At 43.7% G+C, this 17,384-nt stretch overlaps 2 protein-coding genes across 2 annotated transcripts in view; both read left to right on the forward strand.

The window, feature by feature from the left end:
* The first annotated feature begins 727 nt into the window (after nucleotides 1-727).
* On the forward strand, nucleotides 728-5,376 carry LOC124069339 (ETS translocation variant 3-like protein). The gene is made up of 5 exons (XM_046408415.1): nucleotides 728-821; nucleotides 1,978-2,209; nucleotides 2,633-2,771; nucleotides 3,571-3,661; nucleotides 4,752-5,376. Exons 1-5 carry the CDS (start codon nucleotides 764-766, stop codon nucleotides 5,075-5,077), a joined length of 846 nt encoding a protein of 281 aa, XP_046264371.1. The 5' UTR covers nucleotides 728-763; the 3' UTR covers nucleotides 5,078-5,376.
* Nucleotides 5,377-5,995: 619 nt separating this feature from the next.
* The window catches only part of lig1 (ligase I, DNA, ATP-dependent), a 38,212-nt gene continuing 26,823 nt past the window's right edge, over nucleotides 5,996-17,384 (forward strand). Inside the window, exons 1-9 of the mRNA XM_046408414.1 lie at nucleotides 5,996-6,153; nucleotides 6,771-6,833; nucleotides 7,897-8,077; nucleotides 9,830-9,995; nucleotides 11,545-11,682; nucleotides 13,030-13,404; nucleotides 13,552-13,660; nucleotides 15,585-15,671; nucleotides 16,771-16,827. Of these exons, the coding sequence (XP_046264370.1) occupies nucleotides 6,137-6,153; nucleotides 6,771-6,833; nucleotides 7,897-8,077; nucleotides 9,830-9,995; nucleotides 11,545-11,682; nucleotides 13,030-13,404; nucleotides 13,552-13,660; nucleotides 15,585-15,671; nucleotides 16,771-16,827 (1,193 nt within the window). The 5' untranslated portion in view covers nucleotides 5,996-6,136. The remainder of the gene's footprint in view (nucleotides 6,154-6,770; nucleotides 6,834-7,896; nucleotides 8,078-9,829; nucleotides 9,996-11,544; nucleotides 11,683-13,029; nucleotides 13,405-13,551; nucleotides 13,661-15,584; nucleotides 15,672-16,770; nucleotides 16,828-17,384) is intronic.

Consider the following 17,384-nt stretch of genomic DNA (forward strand, 5'->3'; position numbering starts at 1 on the left):
GCGTCGCCGTGACCCTGCAGTGATCACGTTTGAGTGTAGTGCTGCATGGGAAAAGGAAATAAAATAAGAGCTAAAGGAGACATCTTTTTCTTTTTTTCCTCTTTTTCTCTCTTTTTTTTTGTTGTTGCTCCAAGATAAGAGGATATTACAGCTCGTGGAAGAGGGCTTATAGGAGAGGAGACATCATTCAGCGGGGGGAAAAGAGTTATGTGAAGTACTTCTTGAAGAGATGAGTTTTCAGCCTTGCAGGGAAGATGGTGGGTGTCTGTGCTGCTCAGAATCACCCTGGAAGGTCGTGGTGTCTGTGGGCGGGTGGTGTGCGTGTGTTTATGGGACCCACGTGAAGGGAAAAATAATGAAAATACCAAACGGCGAGTGCAGGGAAAACGATCCTTTCACACATTTACATTTGCTGTGTGAATTAGTGGATGTAATTTCAAGCACATTATGAACCGACAGATCTTTAAAGCTTACATTTATTTACAATTACGCTGACAATGATGCAATATACAGTCTGGAGAGTCTTTGTTCTGGCTTTATTTGTCTTTAAATTAATTTGAGTGAAGATGATTTAATTAATTTTATAAGTGATGCTGAGAACAGAAGCTGTTACATCTGTGCTTTGTTGTGATGGCTAATTTAACACCACATGCATAATTAATTTTTTTTTTTTCCTTTTAATCAGCCGTTTCTCGCCTCTCTGACTTCAGTCTGATGAGGATCACAGTGATGAAGACGCTCTTGTTTTGTGCCGTGTTTGCAGATGCAGTGCAGCTGTGGCTCTTCAGTGGGACATCTCTCATCGCCTTACTGGAGCAGAAGTGAGTGTGTTTTGTCTGACTGTGTGTCTTCGTTATTCGTGTGTGTGTGTGTGTGTGTGTGTGTGTGGGCTGTCATCTGTGTTAACTGTCTATTTGTCCGCCTCTGGTGTAGCAGCATGACGAAAGTGAATAAAATCACAAAAAACAAAGCAACAAGCCAAATTTCATCGCTGACAAATGATTCAGTCCTCCTCTTCACCGATTAGCCCTTTTGTGACTTGTGATTTTAGCGCCCCCTTCAGCTCATTCGCAGACACTTCACTGTAACTACAATCTACGGAGGGCCAGAGTGGACACTAATAAATTAAAGTTGTTTCGTTGGCATTACAAAATAATGATTTCGTTACCAAAAGCAGTCAGTTTGGTTCTCAGTAGAGCTGCAGTTGACGTCATTCTCATCAAGCAAATCTTCAAAAGGCTTTTTTTTGTCCAACCAACAATGCAAAACCCAAAGACTCTTCATTTGCTCTCATGAATGACAGTGAAAAGCAGAAAGTCCTGACATGTAAGAAGCTGGAACCAGCAGATGTTTCAGGTTTCTGCTTTAAAATGGCTGAAATGATTGATTGGTTATCAACATAGTTGGCAGTTAATTTTCTTTAGATCGACTAATCGATTAACTGACTAACTGTCGCAGCAACAAGAGGTTTAAGGTTTTTATTTACATTCAAGGTTTGTTTAATGTGCTGGTGGAGGACGCGAGGTGCATGAACTCCACAAACCTTTTTCTTTTTTCCTTTTCAAATGTCGTGCCTCAAAGAAGTTTTGTAACAAATAATCACGGCGTGAACTCGACGTGATGAGCCTGAAATAGTTTTCTGGTAATGAAGGAACGATTAGTTTGTGCTCACAGGAAAACAAAGCTTCGTGATCGAGAGCAGATAAAGGAAGAAGTAATTAGACGCGTCCTCTCTGGCCCTCAGTGCTGTTCTGCAAAACACGCTCATTGTTGAATCTCAGTGCTGAAATGCTCCGTTTTTTCGACATTAAATAGCAATTTGTGACGCGCTGTTGCAGAAACAAATTACTGAACCAACAACAGACAAACAATAAATGTAGAAGAAGGATGAAGGACTCGCAGCACATGAGCCTGACTCGACAGGCGGGATCTGGATTGATGAGCCCTCATTTAAAAGTCTTCCTCGTGTCCCTCCAGCGGTGCTCTTCCCCGACTGGGCCTACAAACCGGCCTGGTCGCCGGGCTCCCGCCAGGTCCAGCTGTGGCACTTCCTGTTGGAGCTGCTGGGACGCGGCGAGGGCGGGGCCATCAGCTGGGGAGGGGAGTGGGGCGAGTTCGTCATCCGGGACCCCGAGAGGCTGGCCAGGCTGTGGGGGGAGCGGAAGGGCAAACCGCACATGAACTACGACAAGCTCAGCCGGGCGCTCAGGTGATGCAAAGTGCACGAGTGGAGTGGACGGGTTCACGCTGGCTTGATGCAACACGTGCGCGCGCACACACACACACACACACACACACACACACACAGCATGGCCACATGTAGCTTACAGCTCTGTAACAGTGAGTGTGTGTAATCCTCCCTGTCTGTGCAGCTTCTCCCTCGGGCCGATGCTGTAAATAAAATGTGCTCCTCGCCGACACGTGTTGTCAAATTAAATATTTAAATCTAAAATGCACGCAGATGCAACACGCGCCATTTCGGAAGCGCTTTTATCTAAATCGCCCTGCAGCGACGTGAGTGCATAGCATAGACGTCACACCCTGGCATGAACACACACACACACACACACACACACACACACACACAGGCAGTGCAAACCGACGTCTGACACAGTGAACATTGTGCTTCCAGATACTACTACAACAAACGCATCCTGCACAAGACCAAAGGGAAAAGGTTCACCTACAAGTTCAACTTCAGCAAACTCATCCTGGTCAACTATCCAGGACACCACCCACCACCACCACCACCACCACCACCCAGCCATCAGGTCTTCACCACGTCTTTACATCTCATATCTCAACTTAAAGGACTTCACTGTTTGGAAAACTTCTTCTTTCTTAAAAACCAGTTTCCTTTCGCATAAGCTGCAGTTTGATCAGTTTTCCAAAACCTGAGGTGCAGTCCTTTAACAAGAGCTTTATTCCACAAAAAAATAATTACCTCAACTGCATTATTTAATATTTTAAAATGGACGTACTAATGGAAACAATTACTTCAACTTTATCATTTAATATAAAGCGGGCTGAGTGTAGGACTGACTGAATAGAAATCATTACCAACTTTATCATTTAAAATGAACCTGACTGATGTTCTAATGTGGAGGCGAGTCCTGGTGTTAAAGTTGAATCGTGTTCACGTTGCCGACCATCTTTCAGGAAGCTTTCTTTAATTATATGACTCATTCTGTGTGAGGTGGGATTAGCAGGGATTCGTTTTGTCCGGCAAAGTGCAGTCCATTTAAAAACACCATCCTAATGTGGGATAAAACTCTTAATATCACATATTGTAATGAAGTTTTGTTCCATTGTGGCCACTGGCATGCAAAGTATCAGGAACACCTTCCACCTGTTAAGATGATTAATCCTTTAATTGTCCAAAGATTTTTTCCTCGTCTCAACTGCATCAGCTTTGATGTGCAGTAAATCTGATAAATCAAATTAGTAACCAATGCAGAAGTGCAGCTGGTGTTCATGTTTTGTGCACATGGCGTCAGGCTGTGTTGACAGATCCGTGTTCCCATTTCAACCCATGTTCTCATCCCGTCCCCCCGTCCGTCCACTCTGCAGCTGGTCCAGAGAGGCCCTCTTCCCTTTCCCGCCCTCCCCGCCGAGAGCGGCGCTGCTCTGTGTGGAGGAGTGGGGTCGGTGATGGACGGAGGTAAGGCCAGCAGTGGTTCAGCTTCACCACAGGCGTTTGGTTTTTATTGTCCATGTGCTGATTCTGTGTGTAGTCTGAGAGCGAAGTGGGAGAGCAGAATCATTTATTCTCACTGCAGTTCCATCCACACAAAACGACTGAATGAATGTAGGATCAATTAGGGATCTGTGGTCTAATTTGTTTCAGTTTTGTTTGTATTTTTTGGGGACTATATTTAACCGTGGATTGATATGAATTTTGGTATGAGCAGCAGCAGGACGTTCTGTGTGGACACGTCTCAGGCTTTCATTGGTATCTTCTTAATTAAGTATTCGGTAAATGCAATAACTGCACTATTAGCTGCACTGCTACCAAGAAGACAACACTGACTTTTCCATCCTCCTCATATTCACTCATATTCAGTTTGACATCACATAACTCACACTTAAATGCTCCTCTGCTGCAGAATTCAGAAGTCTTGAAGTTTCTCTCAGTTCAGTTCACAGGGAGGCTGCTCGCCTGCTGCGTCTCACTCGTTTGATTTGTGCTGTTTCAAGGTGAAGCACCGTGTGAGCGATGGAGACTAATGCAGGAATGGAGTTCAGTCTTGACCTCGAGGACAAATTCTGGAGGGGTTCAAAATGAATACATTTAAGCCTCTTGGATGTACCTGTCAGTGCTGGCTGAGCTAAGCTACCAGTTACTCTACAAAAGCAGTTTACTACTACTACTCAAAACTATATATATTTTTTTTACATCGAACCAACCTCATTTCAAATAAATGTTCTCTCAGCGATGGATAAAACTGTCAGTCAAACAGATAAGAGCAGGCAAAAAAGGAAGTTAAATTCAATTGTTTATTAAACAGTAAGCAGTAAACTGTAGCTTGTGTGAAAAGAAAAGAGCAAAGTTATCACCATTAAGAAAAAGAGCTGAAGCACAGCACAGCACAGCACTGGTTACTGTGGCAACACCACAATAAAAAAGCTCTTTGCCTATGGACCAAGCAAACTGTAATACAGCAGGTTTGTTATTCAGAACTTCCCACACTTTGACTCAAGCAGAGTATCTGACATGATCGACACGACTCTCTGTCTCTCTGTCCTGACAGCGGTCCAGCCTGTCCCTTACCCCTTCCTCCTCCCGTGCTGCTCACCTAAGCCCCTCCCGGCCGCCTGTTCCTTCCACGGCCACCCCCGCTTCATCTCCACCCCTGCACCACGTCCGGGGGTCAGCCTGAGGGAGCTGAGGGAGTCAGGCCTCCACCCTCTGGCCTCGGTCCTCCACATCAGCGCTAACGGCTGGCCGCACAAGAGCCCAACAGGGTGGGATCGGAGCCAAATCAGTCGTAGCCTGTTTGGCGAAGTAAAGCAGGCTGAAATTCAAGGAGAAGAGAGGAGAGGGGGGGCTGATGCTGTGGTGGGGGAGAGAGAATGAGGAAGGGGAACAAACCATAACAGATGGATGTTTTCTTTGAGCTCACTGTACAGTACTTTATTATTCACTGCCTGTGATACAGAGACTTTGTATTTATTGAGTTGGACCATGATTTTTTTTGATAGAAATTTTGAGGAAACTGCTTTTCTTTTGTCAGCACTTCACACCACAGTCGGGGAATTGCACTTGTAAACAATTAACAACATGGCACTCGTGTTTGAGTAAATAAAGCAGAGCACTCAACTTACATTATTCAGCTGTTTGTCTTGCATTCCTTGCCATCCATCTTCAGGATTTGTGAAAAGAATACGAGCTGCATAAATGATGCATTCAAACAGGCACTGTGAAATTTTCATGAAGGGAGCTTTCATGTCCTCTGCTTCTGCAGCATCAGGACCAGCCGCTGGTGTCTGCAGTTACGACTCCCGCGCAGCAGGGGGCAGTAGCATCTTTGGCAACCTAGAAAGTTTTCAGAGCACAACTTTTCCCGGGAGAGAGAGTCAGATTCGTGATGTGAAACAGTAAAGAGATCTCACTCTGTTTTTTTTCCGGGTGCCCTAAATCCAAATCGGTTTACTGGGGGAAAAACGCAAGATAGGGTTTTACATGTGTCGTTATTGCTTCAAACAAACATTTTTATATCTTATAACGTATAACGTATAACGTATTCCACGTGGATACTTCTGCTGGTTTCTGGTACTTTACATTTCTATTACAAATACAATAAAAGCAATATTAAAGAACTTGTATGGTATTGTTTGGACTATTTGTCAGGGCTAACATGTTGACACTATATTTTTATCACTGTAATTTAGTATGTTAATATTTATATAGTATTAATATTAATGGGCAATTTGTTTTCAGACCAGAAAACGAGAAAACACGTGACTCATCATCTCTTTTGACAATCTTTGGCTGAGATGTCATTTTGGCGCCGAATATTCCAAGTGTTTTGTCATTCTTCAGCGCGGGAGTTGGTGTTTTAGTGTGTGGACCTGTGCTAGTATTTAACTTTTAGACTTAATTTAGCATCAGGTGAAGGAACAGTTTGGAGACAACATGCAGCGGAGCATCGCGTAAGTGCACAGTTTTTAACTACAGTAGTTTCTGTTTAGCTTGTCATTGGTGATAGTAGTTTTAGCTTGGTGACATCTCAGTCAAGCTAGTTTAGTGTAGTTTAAGTTGTCATTAGGGGTCTTTAAATACAAGGAAACATAACGTTAGCTAGCTGTATTCTAGCGTTAATCGCACTGCCCATAAGTTAGCATTAGCGGATGTTAGTCTGCAGCGGCGTCTGTTTTGCTAAACAAGGATTCACTTTCTCCTCCAACAGTAGCGGCAAACACCAAACCCACCGTGGGTTCAAACTTAAACGTTACTAGTCTTGGCACGACAAAGGAGGAGTTTAGAGCAGCCGTATGGTCCAAGCAGCCAGATGAAGCTAACATTTACGGTAACACAAGTTGCGTGAGGAGACTCGCTGTGTCTGCTAAGTTAGCAAGATGGCATCTTAGCTACGCACTTTGTCTGAGATCAGTGACCTGCCTACGAGTCCATTAACCTGAAGTTGTACACAAACCAAACTGTGTGGTTATTGGCTAAAATACACCGTCTTGATGACTGTTACACTGATGACAGGTATGCTAACGCCCATCAGACCATTAACTGTTTCCTGTTTGCTGCTTGTCATCAGATCCTTTTTTCAGCCCAAGAGCAAGGACGTTCAGAAGAAAACTGCAGATGAGCCGGTGAAGAGGTGAGATTTTTGCAGACTTGTGGGTTATTGGTGCTCGAGGGTTTCACTATACCTGCCTGATGTGGAGATTGGAGCTTTACGTGTTGTGTACATGCACGTCTGTGTGCAAGTCAACAACAAGTCACTTGAGATATGAGAAATTTTTGATCCCTACACTTCACCTTGTTTATATTTTTCTGTGTATTTTGATTATTTGTTTGGTTTAAATTCTATCTTATCATAGATGTTCAGAAGTCCATATTGTAACTACAAAGCTCCTGTCAGATGAGGGTAAACAGAATTACTTCATGTCGGTTTGCACTGAATTTGTAGCTGCTGGTGCTTAAAACTCAGCAGAAACTCCCTTTTGGACTGAACCTTTTGATTATGTTACTGCTTTGTTTGTTCGTAAATGTGGTAGGAAGTTTGAGGATGCGGGGATATGCCACTCTGTACAACCGTCAGCTTAGCAAAGGAATGGAGATGCCACAAATAAGTACTTCAAAATTCCTGCATCTGTGTGAGAGAAGTACAAACGGAGGTCAGCTTAATATGGCTGGGAAGAACAGTAAACCATAATGTTGCATCAGCTAATTTTTTTTTCTGTAATTTCCCACCCTGGGATCAATAAAGTATATCTATCTAGCTAGCTATTTTACTGGTGCTATTTTACTTTTTGTGTTGAAACCTCACAGACAGTTGGAGTATGAGCGGTTATCTTCGGAGCACCTCTGATTCACACATCTCTGCTGATTAGTAAAAGTGTTGCAGTTGTTATCAGAAGAGCCGATAACCTCTGTTTCCCATCTCTGAGCTCCTCTGATGAGTGTTCATTACGTCTCGACTGTAGCGTCTTTGAAGTGTGTCTTAAAACTATGTAATGATCTTTTCATCACTGCTTTGACCTCTCTTTTATGACTCATGTCTTGATTTTATGTGGCTCAGTTTCTTTTTTTTCTTTAAACCCTTTATAAAATGCTTAATATAGCACCTTGTTGCTGTTCTTTTTCATATCAATGAGGCTTATGGCTTTGTTTACATGAATTACACGGTGTATTAACAGTGTGTGTGTGCTTGTCTCCAGACCTGCCAAAAGCCCTCTCAAGGTGCAGAACGGAGTCCAGGAAGCTGATTCACCTATCAAGAAGGTTGCCAGGCGCAGCCGTCAGGTCTTGGACAGCGACGATGACGAGGCGCCAGTTGTTAAAGAACAAGTTGCCACCAGGGGACACGGAGACAAAGATGCTGCTGGTAAAACAGAAACGGTAAAAGCCACCTTACACGTCCTAATTCACAAAAAGAGGCTCGAAATTCAACATTTTTGCAAAAACAAATTGACTAAATTGTCCCACAGGACGTCGCTGTGATTAAAAGAACAAAGCAGACGTACTTTTAGATCACAAATGTCTGCTGCTGTGATTATAGGCTTTTCCTTGCACAGTGTAAAACTCGTTGAAACGGCGTGTAACCCATCAAATGTTCTAAATCTACATAACCTGCGTAAGCTGAGTATAATAAGACTGTTAGAGCTCCTGTAGGCGTTTCTGTGCCTGTCGTTTGTTCAGCGGTTGGAGAAGACGCTGTTGCACAATACCACTGTAATTGTATGGTGAATCACCGTGCTGAATGCATTTGTCAATAAGCCACAAAATGAAAGGAGCTGATTATCGGCTCTGGCTGTCGCTCAGCCACCTGTTGGCTGATAAACACTTCTCTTAACGGGCCGCGTCATTTTGTTTGCAATATGTCAGAAATGATTCATTATTTGTTCATTGAGGGAAGAGATTGTGGAGGATGCCTGGTGTGTGTCAGCCTGCCCCCCCCCCCCCCGCATCATTTTCATGTGGTTACAATTACTTAATAGTTAGGTAATAATTAGGCTCTAATCATGCACGGGTGGCCACAGAGCAGCTCCACCAGAGATAAATGTGGGGCAGCAACTAATGATTATTTTTATGCATACATTTATTTTTTTGTCACTTTGTTTATTCATCTATTTATTCAGTGAATTGTCTCTCTGCGAAATTTAAAACAAAATGTGAGAAATGTCCATCACAGCTCAAGGTTTTCATGACTTTTTCAAAGTGGCTGCCAGCCTGTGTGCTCCAGAGATCCTCTCCTCTGATTTATTGTTTCTTTCTGCTAGCAGCCTTCTCGAAAAAATGCGCTTCATTGAACAAAAAAGTTGTTTTCTCACTGATGGAGGTGTGTGTTCTTCAGGGTTTTTAATATTGTTTTCCCAACGACACTTAGATTTTGTGGAGGTTTCTGTTTTTCTGCGTTTTGCTTGCTGGAGTTTTCCACAGACAGCCCGTGAATGAATGATTTCTCCTTTTTTAGGCAGAAGGTGCCACGCTGGCTTGTTTCCATTTCATCGGCAAGCGCGTTTGAAGCAAAACATTAGAAATGTCACATGCTCGTTCCCATCAACTGCTTTGGAGCGAATAAACTAGGCTAGACAAAGTGTAGTCTCATCAGTAGGTGGCGGTAAAGCCTACGTTATGCACGGCTGCAGCAGAGTACATGTAGAGGTCATGAACCGGAAACAGAGCCAGTGGTTTGTCAACTGCAAGTAAACCCCAGTGAAGGAAAAAAGAACAGAACCCGTGGCCTTGTTTGTGGGACTTTGTTTGGGAATCTTATGGGGAACATGCGGGAAGACGGCGACGGCAGACACAGCTGCTTCTTGTTTGGAAAAGTTGTCTCCATCTACCATTAAGTGCATTAGATATATTTCAAAAAAGCCAAAACCTCCTCAAGTGACCGTAAAACTTTCAGATTTCTTGAGAAAATTGCACATAAAAATAGCCTGATAGCCGCAGAGCTGTTGAGGATGGGAGATAGACAGTCCACAGTGGTCAGGTGGTCATTTGTTGTCAGTTCCTGCCAGTTCCTGCGTGTTCAGTGTCGGCTATAGGTGGAAACATGCAAGACGTTGTTTTAATTTAAAGAAATCAAAGCCATTAAAGCTTTTGTTTGTGATGATCACTAACAGCAACTCTGCTTCTCTTTTCCAGAAGGACGATGTGTTTAAGGCAGCTCCCACCCCCCTGTCTCCCCCGTCTGCTCCAGCCACCCCAGCCACCCCAGCCACTCCAGCCACCCCAGCTTCTTCAGCTTCACCGGGGACCCCCAGCACCCCAAACTCCATCTCACCCTCTGGGATTGTTAAACGCAAGACTGGTCAGTATGTGGTCAGACCTGATCTGCTCATACTTTATTTGTTTCTCTTCTCCAGGCTTGTTTTTAATGTAGCAGTTGTCAGCTACTTCTTGAGTTGAACTTTGACACCAGCTGAGGATTTATAGTTTTTCTGCCTCGAGCTATTTTACTTGATTACTTGTTAGCAGGAGCCTAATGGCTCCAAATACTCATTATTTCACAATGAGGGGAAAAACAAGACATTTATCACAAAGCTGCCTGCATGAGGAGTTTATTCACCAGCAACAGCTAAGTACACTCTGCACCCTCGTGTTTCATTTATTTCTTGACTCTCTGCATGGGCCTCAACCCCCAGACTGACAAGCAGTAGACTAGATTGTGTTGCACTTAGATTTACCTCGTCTGCTGAACCACGACTCTTTTAGTCTGTTTCATTATTTTTCTGCATGTATTTGCATTGTGATCATAATGTTATTGCTGCATTGTCTTGCGATGTGCAGTTTCCGCTGACTGTGCGTTAATGGAACCAGCAGAGCAAGTCGCCTTATTATTGTAGCCGATCATCTTCTGTGTTTATGTGGTTCCTCCTTGGTTTGCGTCTGTAACTTTATAAAAAGATGAACATATGTAGTGACGGTTCTTTTCCCAAGTGCAGTCTGTGCATGACAGCTTGAACGTTTCACATGTGCAAGAGAGGAGAGAAGGTGAGAGCTGCTGCCATTTTTTCCTGCCATATGTGTTCATTATCAGTAAATTCTAAATGAGATCTGCGTATTAACTATCAGCACTTGGTGTGAACGAGAAGAGATTTTAAGTGGCACTTTGTACTTACCGTATGTTTCACACCACACCATAAATGGAAGGTTTTGAATAGAGAGTTGAAGCTGCTTAGAGCTCCACAGTTTTCTGGTATGGTGGTATTGTTTTCATTTGGGAAGGACCTCCTTTCTCACTTTGTTTCCTTCATCCTACTTCTGCAGCAGGAAAGCGGCTCATTCTCTTTTCATCATCCCATCTTTCCGTTTGATGACTGCGGTGTTTGCTTTCTGCGGTGGTGCGTAGCCGCAATAAGCGCCCTGCCACCATCACCGCTGGAGAAAACAGCACATTAAAGCAATGCTCTAATTTGACCAGAAATTGCATTCTTAATGTCCTGGGTTAATGCTTTCATTATAATATCTGTAAGAAAAACCTCAGCAGTGCTTGCTACCTGGGCTAGAACCCTAACAAGGACCAAAGCAGAGGCGGATGTGGAACCAAAACTAAAATTACCCTCGAGCACCACTGCTGCATAAAATTACTGAAGAAATTGCACAGGAACCTTAAGCTGCTGTGCTGCGTATTATCTTTCAGCATGGAATTAGCGTTTTCATTAGCAAAGTATGTGTGTGATTCTCTTTTTTTTTTTGGTTGCCCTACATCTGCTGTAAGGGAGCAGACTGTTTTCATAACCACATTCTCTTTCCGTTTGATCTGCATGATTTCAGTTGGGATGCCTCTCACTTATTCTCTACCCCCCCACCCCCACCCCCCTTCCTTTTTAATTTAATGCCTGTCCTGATGTGTGAAGCGAGGAAGATGTTCCCAAAGAGGAAGCTCGATGAGAGCAGGAGCGGCAGCGAGAGTCAGAAAGAGGATGCCGAGGCCAAGGAGGAGCAGGGTCAGCAAAACAAACGACCCCGTGTGGAGAGCAGTTCTGGCAGCTCAGGTACGCCTTCACCTCTGCTGTGAGTCCAGCTCCTGCACGAGGCTGGAAAGTCTCGGAATGGAAATTAACTTTCTAGGATTTTCAAAGTTTTACTTGCCAGTAATAACTAAAATGTCTCATAAGTTCAGTTATCACTGCAGTGCTGACACACTCCTCTAACCATACATATACAGATACACTATATGGTCAAAAGTATTGGGACACCTAACTGTTACACCAAGCTGTAACAGCTTCCACTCTTCTGTGAAGGCTTTCCACAACATGTTGGAGTGTTTCTGTGGGAATTTGTGCCCATTCATGCAGTAGAGCATTTGTGAGGTCACACACTGATGTTGGACCAAAAGGCCTGGCTCACAATCTCCGTTCCAGTTCATCCCAAAGGTGTTGGATGGGGTTGAGGTCAGGGCTCTGTGTGGGCCAGTCAAGTTCTTCCACACTAAACTCATCCAACCATGTCTTTATGGAGCTTTGCTTTGTGCACTGGGCCACAGTCATGCTGGAATAGAAAAGGGCCTTCAACAAACTGTTGGCACAAAGTTGGAAGCATAGCATTGTCCAAAATGTCTTGGTATGCTGAAGCATTAAGATTTCCCTTCACTGGAAGTCAGTGGCCGAGCCCAAACCCTGAAAAGCAGGCCCCCACCACACCTGAATTCAATAATAAAGAGGTCTGTCCCAATACTTTTCGTCCATTTTGTGTATTTGCTGTGTGGACCAGCGTAGTGACATAACCAGCATTAACACTGCTGCTGTGTACATTTTAAGTCTCCACTGAAGCCATTTTGGCTTTACGTATTCTGTTTTTGCATCATGTCTTATTCAGGGAAAAATTCCAGTAATGATTAAGCAAAAGCAGGCAGCAAAATGATTGTGTTTTCCCTCAGCACCTTTAAACCTGGTATTTTTTTTTTTATTTATTTATATTTTTGAGACAGCATGTGTACCCAGTGTAGTGCAGCAGACAGGAAAATGACCCCTCTCTTTTCTAAAATTGGCTGGTAAAGTACCAAGAAGTAACTGTTAGATTCAGCAGGGGCTTTAACGTGTGGATGAGAAAATTAAAGTTTCATGTGTGGCTCCTCACCACCAGCCGCCATCATGACCTCAGCTCTGTCGGCTGGGACTCGGCGCTGAGGGTTTGTCAACAGTAACGTCTCCCTTACCTGACTCTCTCGGGTGAAAAGGAAACCTCAAAAATATAACCTGCGGCATTTATTTTAAAAGGCCTGCTACCATGAAAACCTTCTTCAAATGTTGGGCTCACAAATAAACTGGGTCGCCTTCAGCCAACCTGCTGGCATTTATCTCTTCAATGACTCCACTCCCTTTCTGTCTCACCCTGTGCAGGAAACTCCGATGAACCCATGGAGGAGGGAGCAAAGGAAGAAAGGGTTGAAAAGGCAGTGACCGAGGCTAACAGCCCAGATGAGGAGGTGGAGAACAAGACGAAAGATGAAGGAGTGAAGGCCATGGAGGAGGAGGAGGAGGAAGAGGAGCGAGTGGAGAGAGAGAGCTCTGATGAGAAAGAAAAAAAAGCTGAGGGGGCGGGAAAGAAAAATGAAGCAAAGGAGAAGACGAGTGATGAGAAAGGGCCTGCCGTCGCTAAGAAGGAGGTGGTTGAAAAGGACACACGAGAGGCAGAAAAGAGCCCAAAAAGTCAAACGGCAAAAGAGCAGAAAGATAAGGAGCTGCCCAAGAAAGCCCCCATCAGCAGTTTCTTTGGTGAGGAGGAATTTGCATAGCTCTGTGCTTGCACAAAAAATAAAACGTGTCCGTGAATGTGCTATGCTTTTATCAGTTAGAAAAGGTGGCAAAATGTTGCTCTGCCCAAACCCCTCTCTTCATGCTTCCCTTTTGTTTTTCCAATAGCTCCCAGAAAAGCCACAGTGAAGACGGAGAAACCAGAGAAGAATGAAGGAGAGAAGAAGACGAGTGCAGAGAGGAAGACATCAACGGAGGAGAGCAAAGACACCAAAGGGTAAGGCGAAGTACAACAGGAAGTCACAGACGGCTCAGGCTTGACAGGCCAGACGCCTCTCCTGCCTGTTTGCGTCTCATCTGTGTCAGCCGAACTCTTAACTCCTCCACATGTCGGCTGCTCAGCCGTCCTCGACCTCTGGCCCGTCTGGTAAATGTGAGCTTGTGGCTGGAGGTGAAGAAAGGCTGCCATTGACGGTTATTTTCATCGTTCATTACCCAATTATACGTGATCATGATTGTTTTTAAGCCTTTTACACTCCTTGTGTATTGTGTTGACTCGCTCTTCTCCTGTCTGCATGGCCGCGGTGTTTCAGACTGACACTGAAATAAAATTTAATTCAAGCAATATGGCCGCTCATATGAAAATGTGTATAATGCACTGCGGATATTTGGATGTATATCTGCATCCAGATGGAAATCAAAATTTTGAAAACACAATTGAACTAATTAGGCTATTACTGCCTCGTATTTTCACTTTCCGACAGATTTAATGTGATTTTTACTGGCCTGTGTCAGCATGACCAGACTCCTAAAAAAACAACCAAGAAAAATTCATTATGATGACTGCATACTTCACTAGAAAGTGCTGCTCGGTCTGCAGTCCTCAGTCCAACTGATGAATGAGTCCTTACCTCAATTCAAAACCTCCACTTCTGGGTCTTGGAGGATAATCTGATTCTGTAGAACAGGTGAACTATGAATGATGGACTTTTTGTGGGCTTCTTCCACTGGTGAAAAACATTCAGTGTGGTCACCTTCAGAATTTGTTCGTATCCTGCGGGCTGCATGTGGCCCGCGGGCAGCCTGGTAGAGATTGCTGCTTTAAGGGAATCCTATCAGATGTCTTTGAAATTGGCAGCTTTTTTTGTGTAGTGGTGACTCTTGCACATTACAGGCACATGGACTAGACCCGCCTGCTGTCTTTGCCGCATGATGGATCTTCCAAATGTTGTTTTTTCACAGATATGTGTTTCCTTTTGTCGTCCTCGCAAGTGATCGCGTTTGCTGTCGTGTTGCAGTGCGATGTTCGCTTGAAGTCAGTGGACTGTCCAATCAGCATGACTCACTTCATTCTGAAAATGGACTCGGTGGTTGTTGTAATAAATGTTGTTCTGACATTATCAGGTGAACACACTGTTTCTCATGTATGTACTTAGGCCCACATAGAGGTGAGTGAACAGACCTGGCTATGAAGCAACTGCGTGCAAAATGGTTAAAGTTAGTTTCTATACATATAAAACATAGTTCTGCCCCCCCATAAAAACAGATATGTATAATTCTGCTGCAATTGCGCTGCTAGAGGCTTGTGTGTTTTATTGCATGTGAATAAACCAGCAGCAGTGTGTTACTCCTTTGTCATTTTGAGGTCACGTTAACTGTTCCAACCACAAGCTATTTTTAGCTCTGGAAGTGAGGAAATACATTTTTCATCCTCCTAACTATTTATTTTTTATCAGTGCTTTGTGTGTGACAGTGTAGGAGTGATAGACACAGCACACCAAAGAGGGTTTGCAGCTATAGAGCCTCTCTTCATTACGAATTCAGGCACTGATATTTTGTTTGACTTACTAGTTTTTTGTTTTGTTTTTTCGGCGTTTTGTGAGGGAAAGAAAATCTTGACACACGCTTAATGTACTACAGTAAAACAAACTTTTTAACTATCCTGATCAGTGTTTTTTTTTTCTTTTTTTGAAGAATTATCACAGCGCTGATGCTGGTGTTCAACTACTTTCAAGTGTAAAATAACCAATGAAGCTTTCAAAATGTCCTCCAAAACGCTCACTACATAATCGTGTCATTAGATAATAAGGTGCATGACTTTCTGTCCACAGAGAGATCTGAGCTGGATTCAGGGACGTAACTCTCGCCGTCATTCACTTAAACTCTAAATATGATCTTTTTCTCGTTGTGTTCGTCCTCAGTGATTCAACGTCAGGACAAACGGACTACAATCCGTCCAGGCCCAAATACCACCCTGTGGACGATGCCTGCTGGAAGCAGGGCCAGAAGTAAGTCCAGCCCACTTTCCCTCAGCCTGCTCACCTCTGCTCTCAAAGAGCTCATACAGGAATGGGATGAACCAGGTGTCACTCATTTCTACAGCTGCAGATAACAAATGAGTTGTGATTAAGTGTTGATCTATAAAATGTAAAAGAAAAAGTTCCTTAGAGTTTCTTCAAGCTCATGTTCACGTCTTCGGGTTGTGCGTTTTGTCCTACCAGCAGCCTCCAAGCCCAAAAGGAGGCAGTTTACTGTCACATGAAAAAAGCAAAGCTGACAATCCTCACAACTGAGAATCTAGAACCACAGAACTTTTTCCTCTGTCGGCATTTATCTTCCGTTTCTGACAGTCAAATAAAAGCGAAAATACCCAAAGCCAATATATTCTGAAACAGTCACCAAGATTTGAGATAAAAAGGTTTTCACCCCACGGTGTTGACAGTCGTGTTTGCTTTTATTCTCACCTCGAAGCCAAACTGTAGTGAAAACCAGCCCGACTTTGTCTGTGCAACCTTCCAGAGCCGAACATTAAGAAACTCAGAGGAGATCAATTTTTCAGACCGAGGAAGTGCTCTGAGTTAGTAATGGAAAGGCATGGAAAAATCATGGGATTCTACATCAAGGCCGTGGTGCTGCTTAGACTGGCTCAAGTCGGCTCGTGCGTACGGACGCACAAGCTACACGTCAGTCACTGAGTTGACTTTGAAATGCTTCTCTGTGATTGGAAAACAACAGTTTGGCAGATTCTTTCAGGCTGTGAACAAAACTCAACTGCTGTTCCAAAGAGAGATGGAAAAAAAGGAGGTCTGGTAGTTTTTGATCGTTTCTGATTGCACATTTAATGCTCCCGTGGTTCACCTGAGCAAGCCTGTCACAGGCTTTTGTCCTCTTCGCCATGTGTGATTTCAGAAATCAGTTTTCCCACCATGTCATCTCTGACCGCTGCCCTCCATGCGGCTGCTTCCAGTTTTTATGACACAGAATCAAAGCTCATTCTGCCGTTGCACTAATTGCTAGTTGAACAGCTGAGTCAGCCAAAGGCAGCGAATGTTAAAATCTGTCAGCATCGATGCGCCGCCTGCTAACTACACGCTCATCACTCTCCAGAGTACCGTACTTGGCTGTGGCTCGCACCTTTGAGAAGATTGAAGAGGACTCTGGCAGGTAAGAGCTCCATATGGAGGAAAATTTTATTTAAATCCCAGAACGAGGACAGAGAGAGAGAGATACTCTGCTTCTCTGTTCAGAGGATATAGTATTTACCAAACCATTTTTATGAAATTACCACTCAGTTTCCTGCTGGGAATTTCTGGAATATAATTAGAAGTTTGTTCCCCTTTGCCAGGGAGGGTGAGCAAATTGGATGAATCTTCTGGGGAGGGGAGGGAAAATGAAGGAATTCTATAATTAGGCCATTTTCTGGAAATACTCAAGAATGTGTTATAACAGCTTTTTTTCTCATTTTGTTTAATGGTGTGGTGTTTTTTTTTTAGCTTTTATTCTCTGCAACTTTCTTAGAAGCTTAGCCGATGTCACATTTGACCCTTGAGCTTGAATGCCTCAAAACAAGCAAAAACTGCAGTTTTAGGAGAAAGAAATGCATACGATTGTTCGCGTTAGGAATCCAGATCCTACATTTTACTGGATGATCTGCCACTAAAGTCTCTCTCCATCAACTCGCTTTTTGTCTTTTGATGATATTGAATGACGGGCTTCCTGGT

Source organism: Scatophagus argus, chromosome 13 (assembly GCF_020382885.2).
Source record: "Scatophagus argus isolate fScaArg1 chromosome 13, fScaArg1.pri, whole genome shotgun sequence".
NCBI classification, from domain to species: domain Eukaryota; kingdom Metazoa; phylum Chordata; class Actinopteri; family Scatophagidae; genus Scatophagus; species Scatophagus argus.

Excerpts from the sequence above, each read along its gene's own strand:
- LOC124069339 (XM_046408415.1), top strand. The coding sequence starts at position 764 with ATGCAGTGCAGCTGTGGCTCTTCAGTGGGACATCTCTCATCGCCTTAC. Across the intron at positions 822-1,977 it reads ATCGCCTTACTGGAGCAGAA|CGGTGCTCTTCCCCGACTGG; the intron begins GTGAGTGTGTTT and ends GTGTCCCTCCAG. Across the intron at positions 2,210-2,632 it reads AAGCTCAGCCGGGCGCTCAG|ATACTACTACAACAAACGCA; the intron begins GTGATGCAAAGT and ends TTGTGCTTCCAG.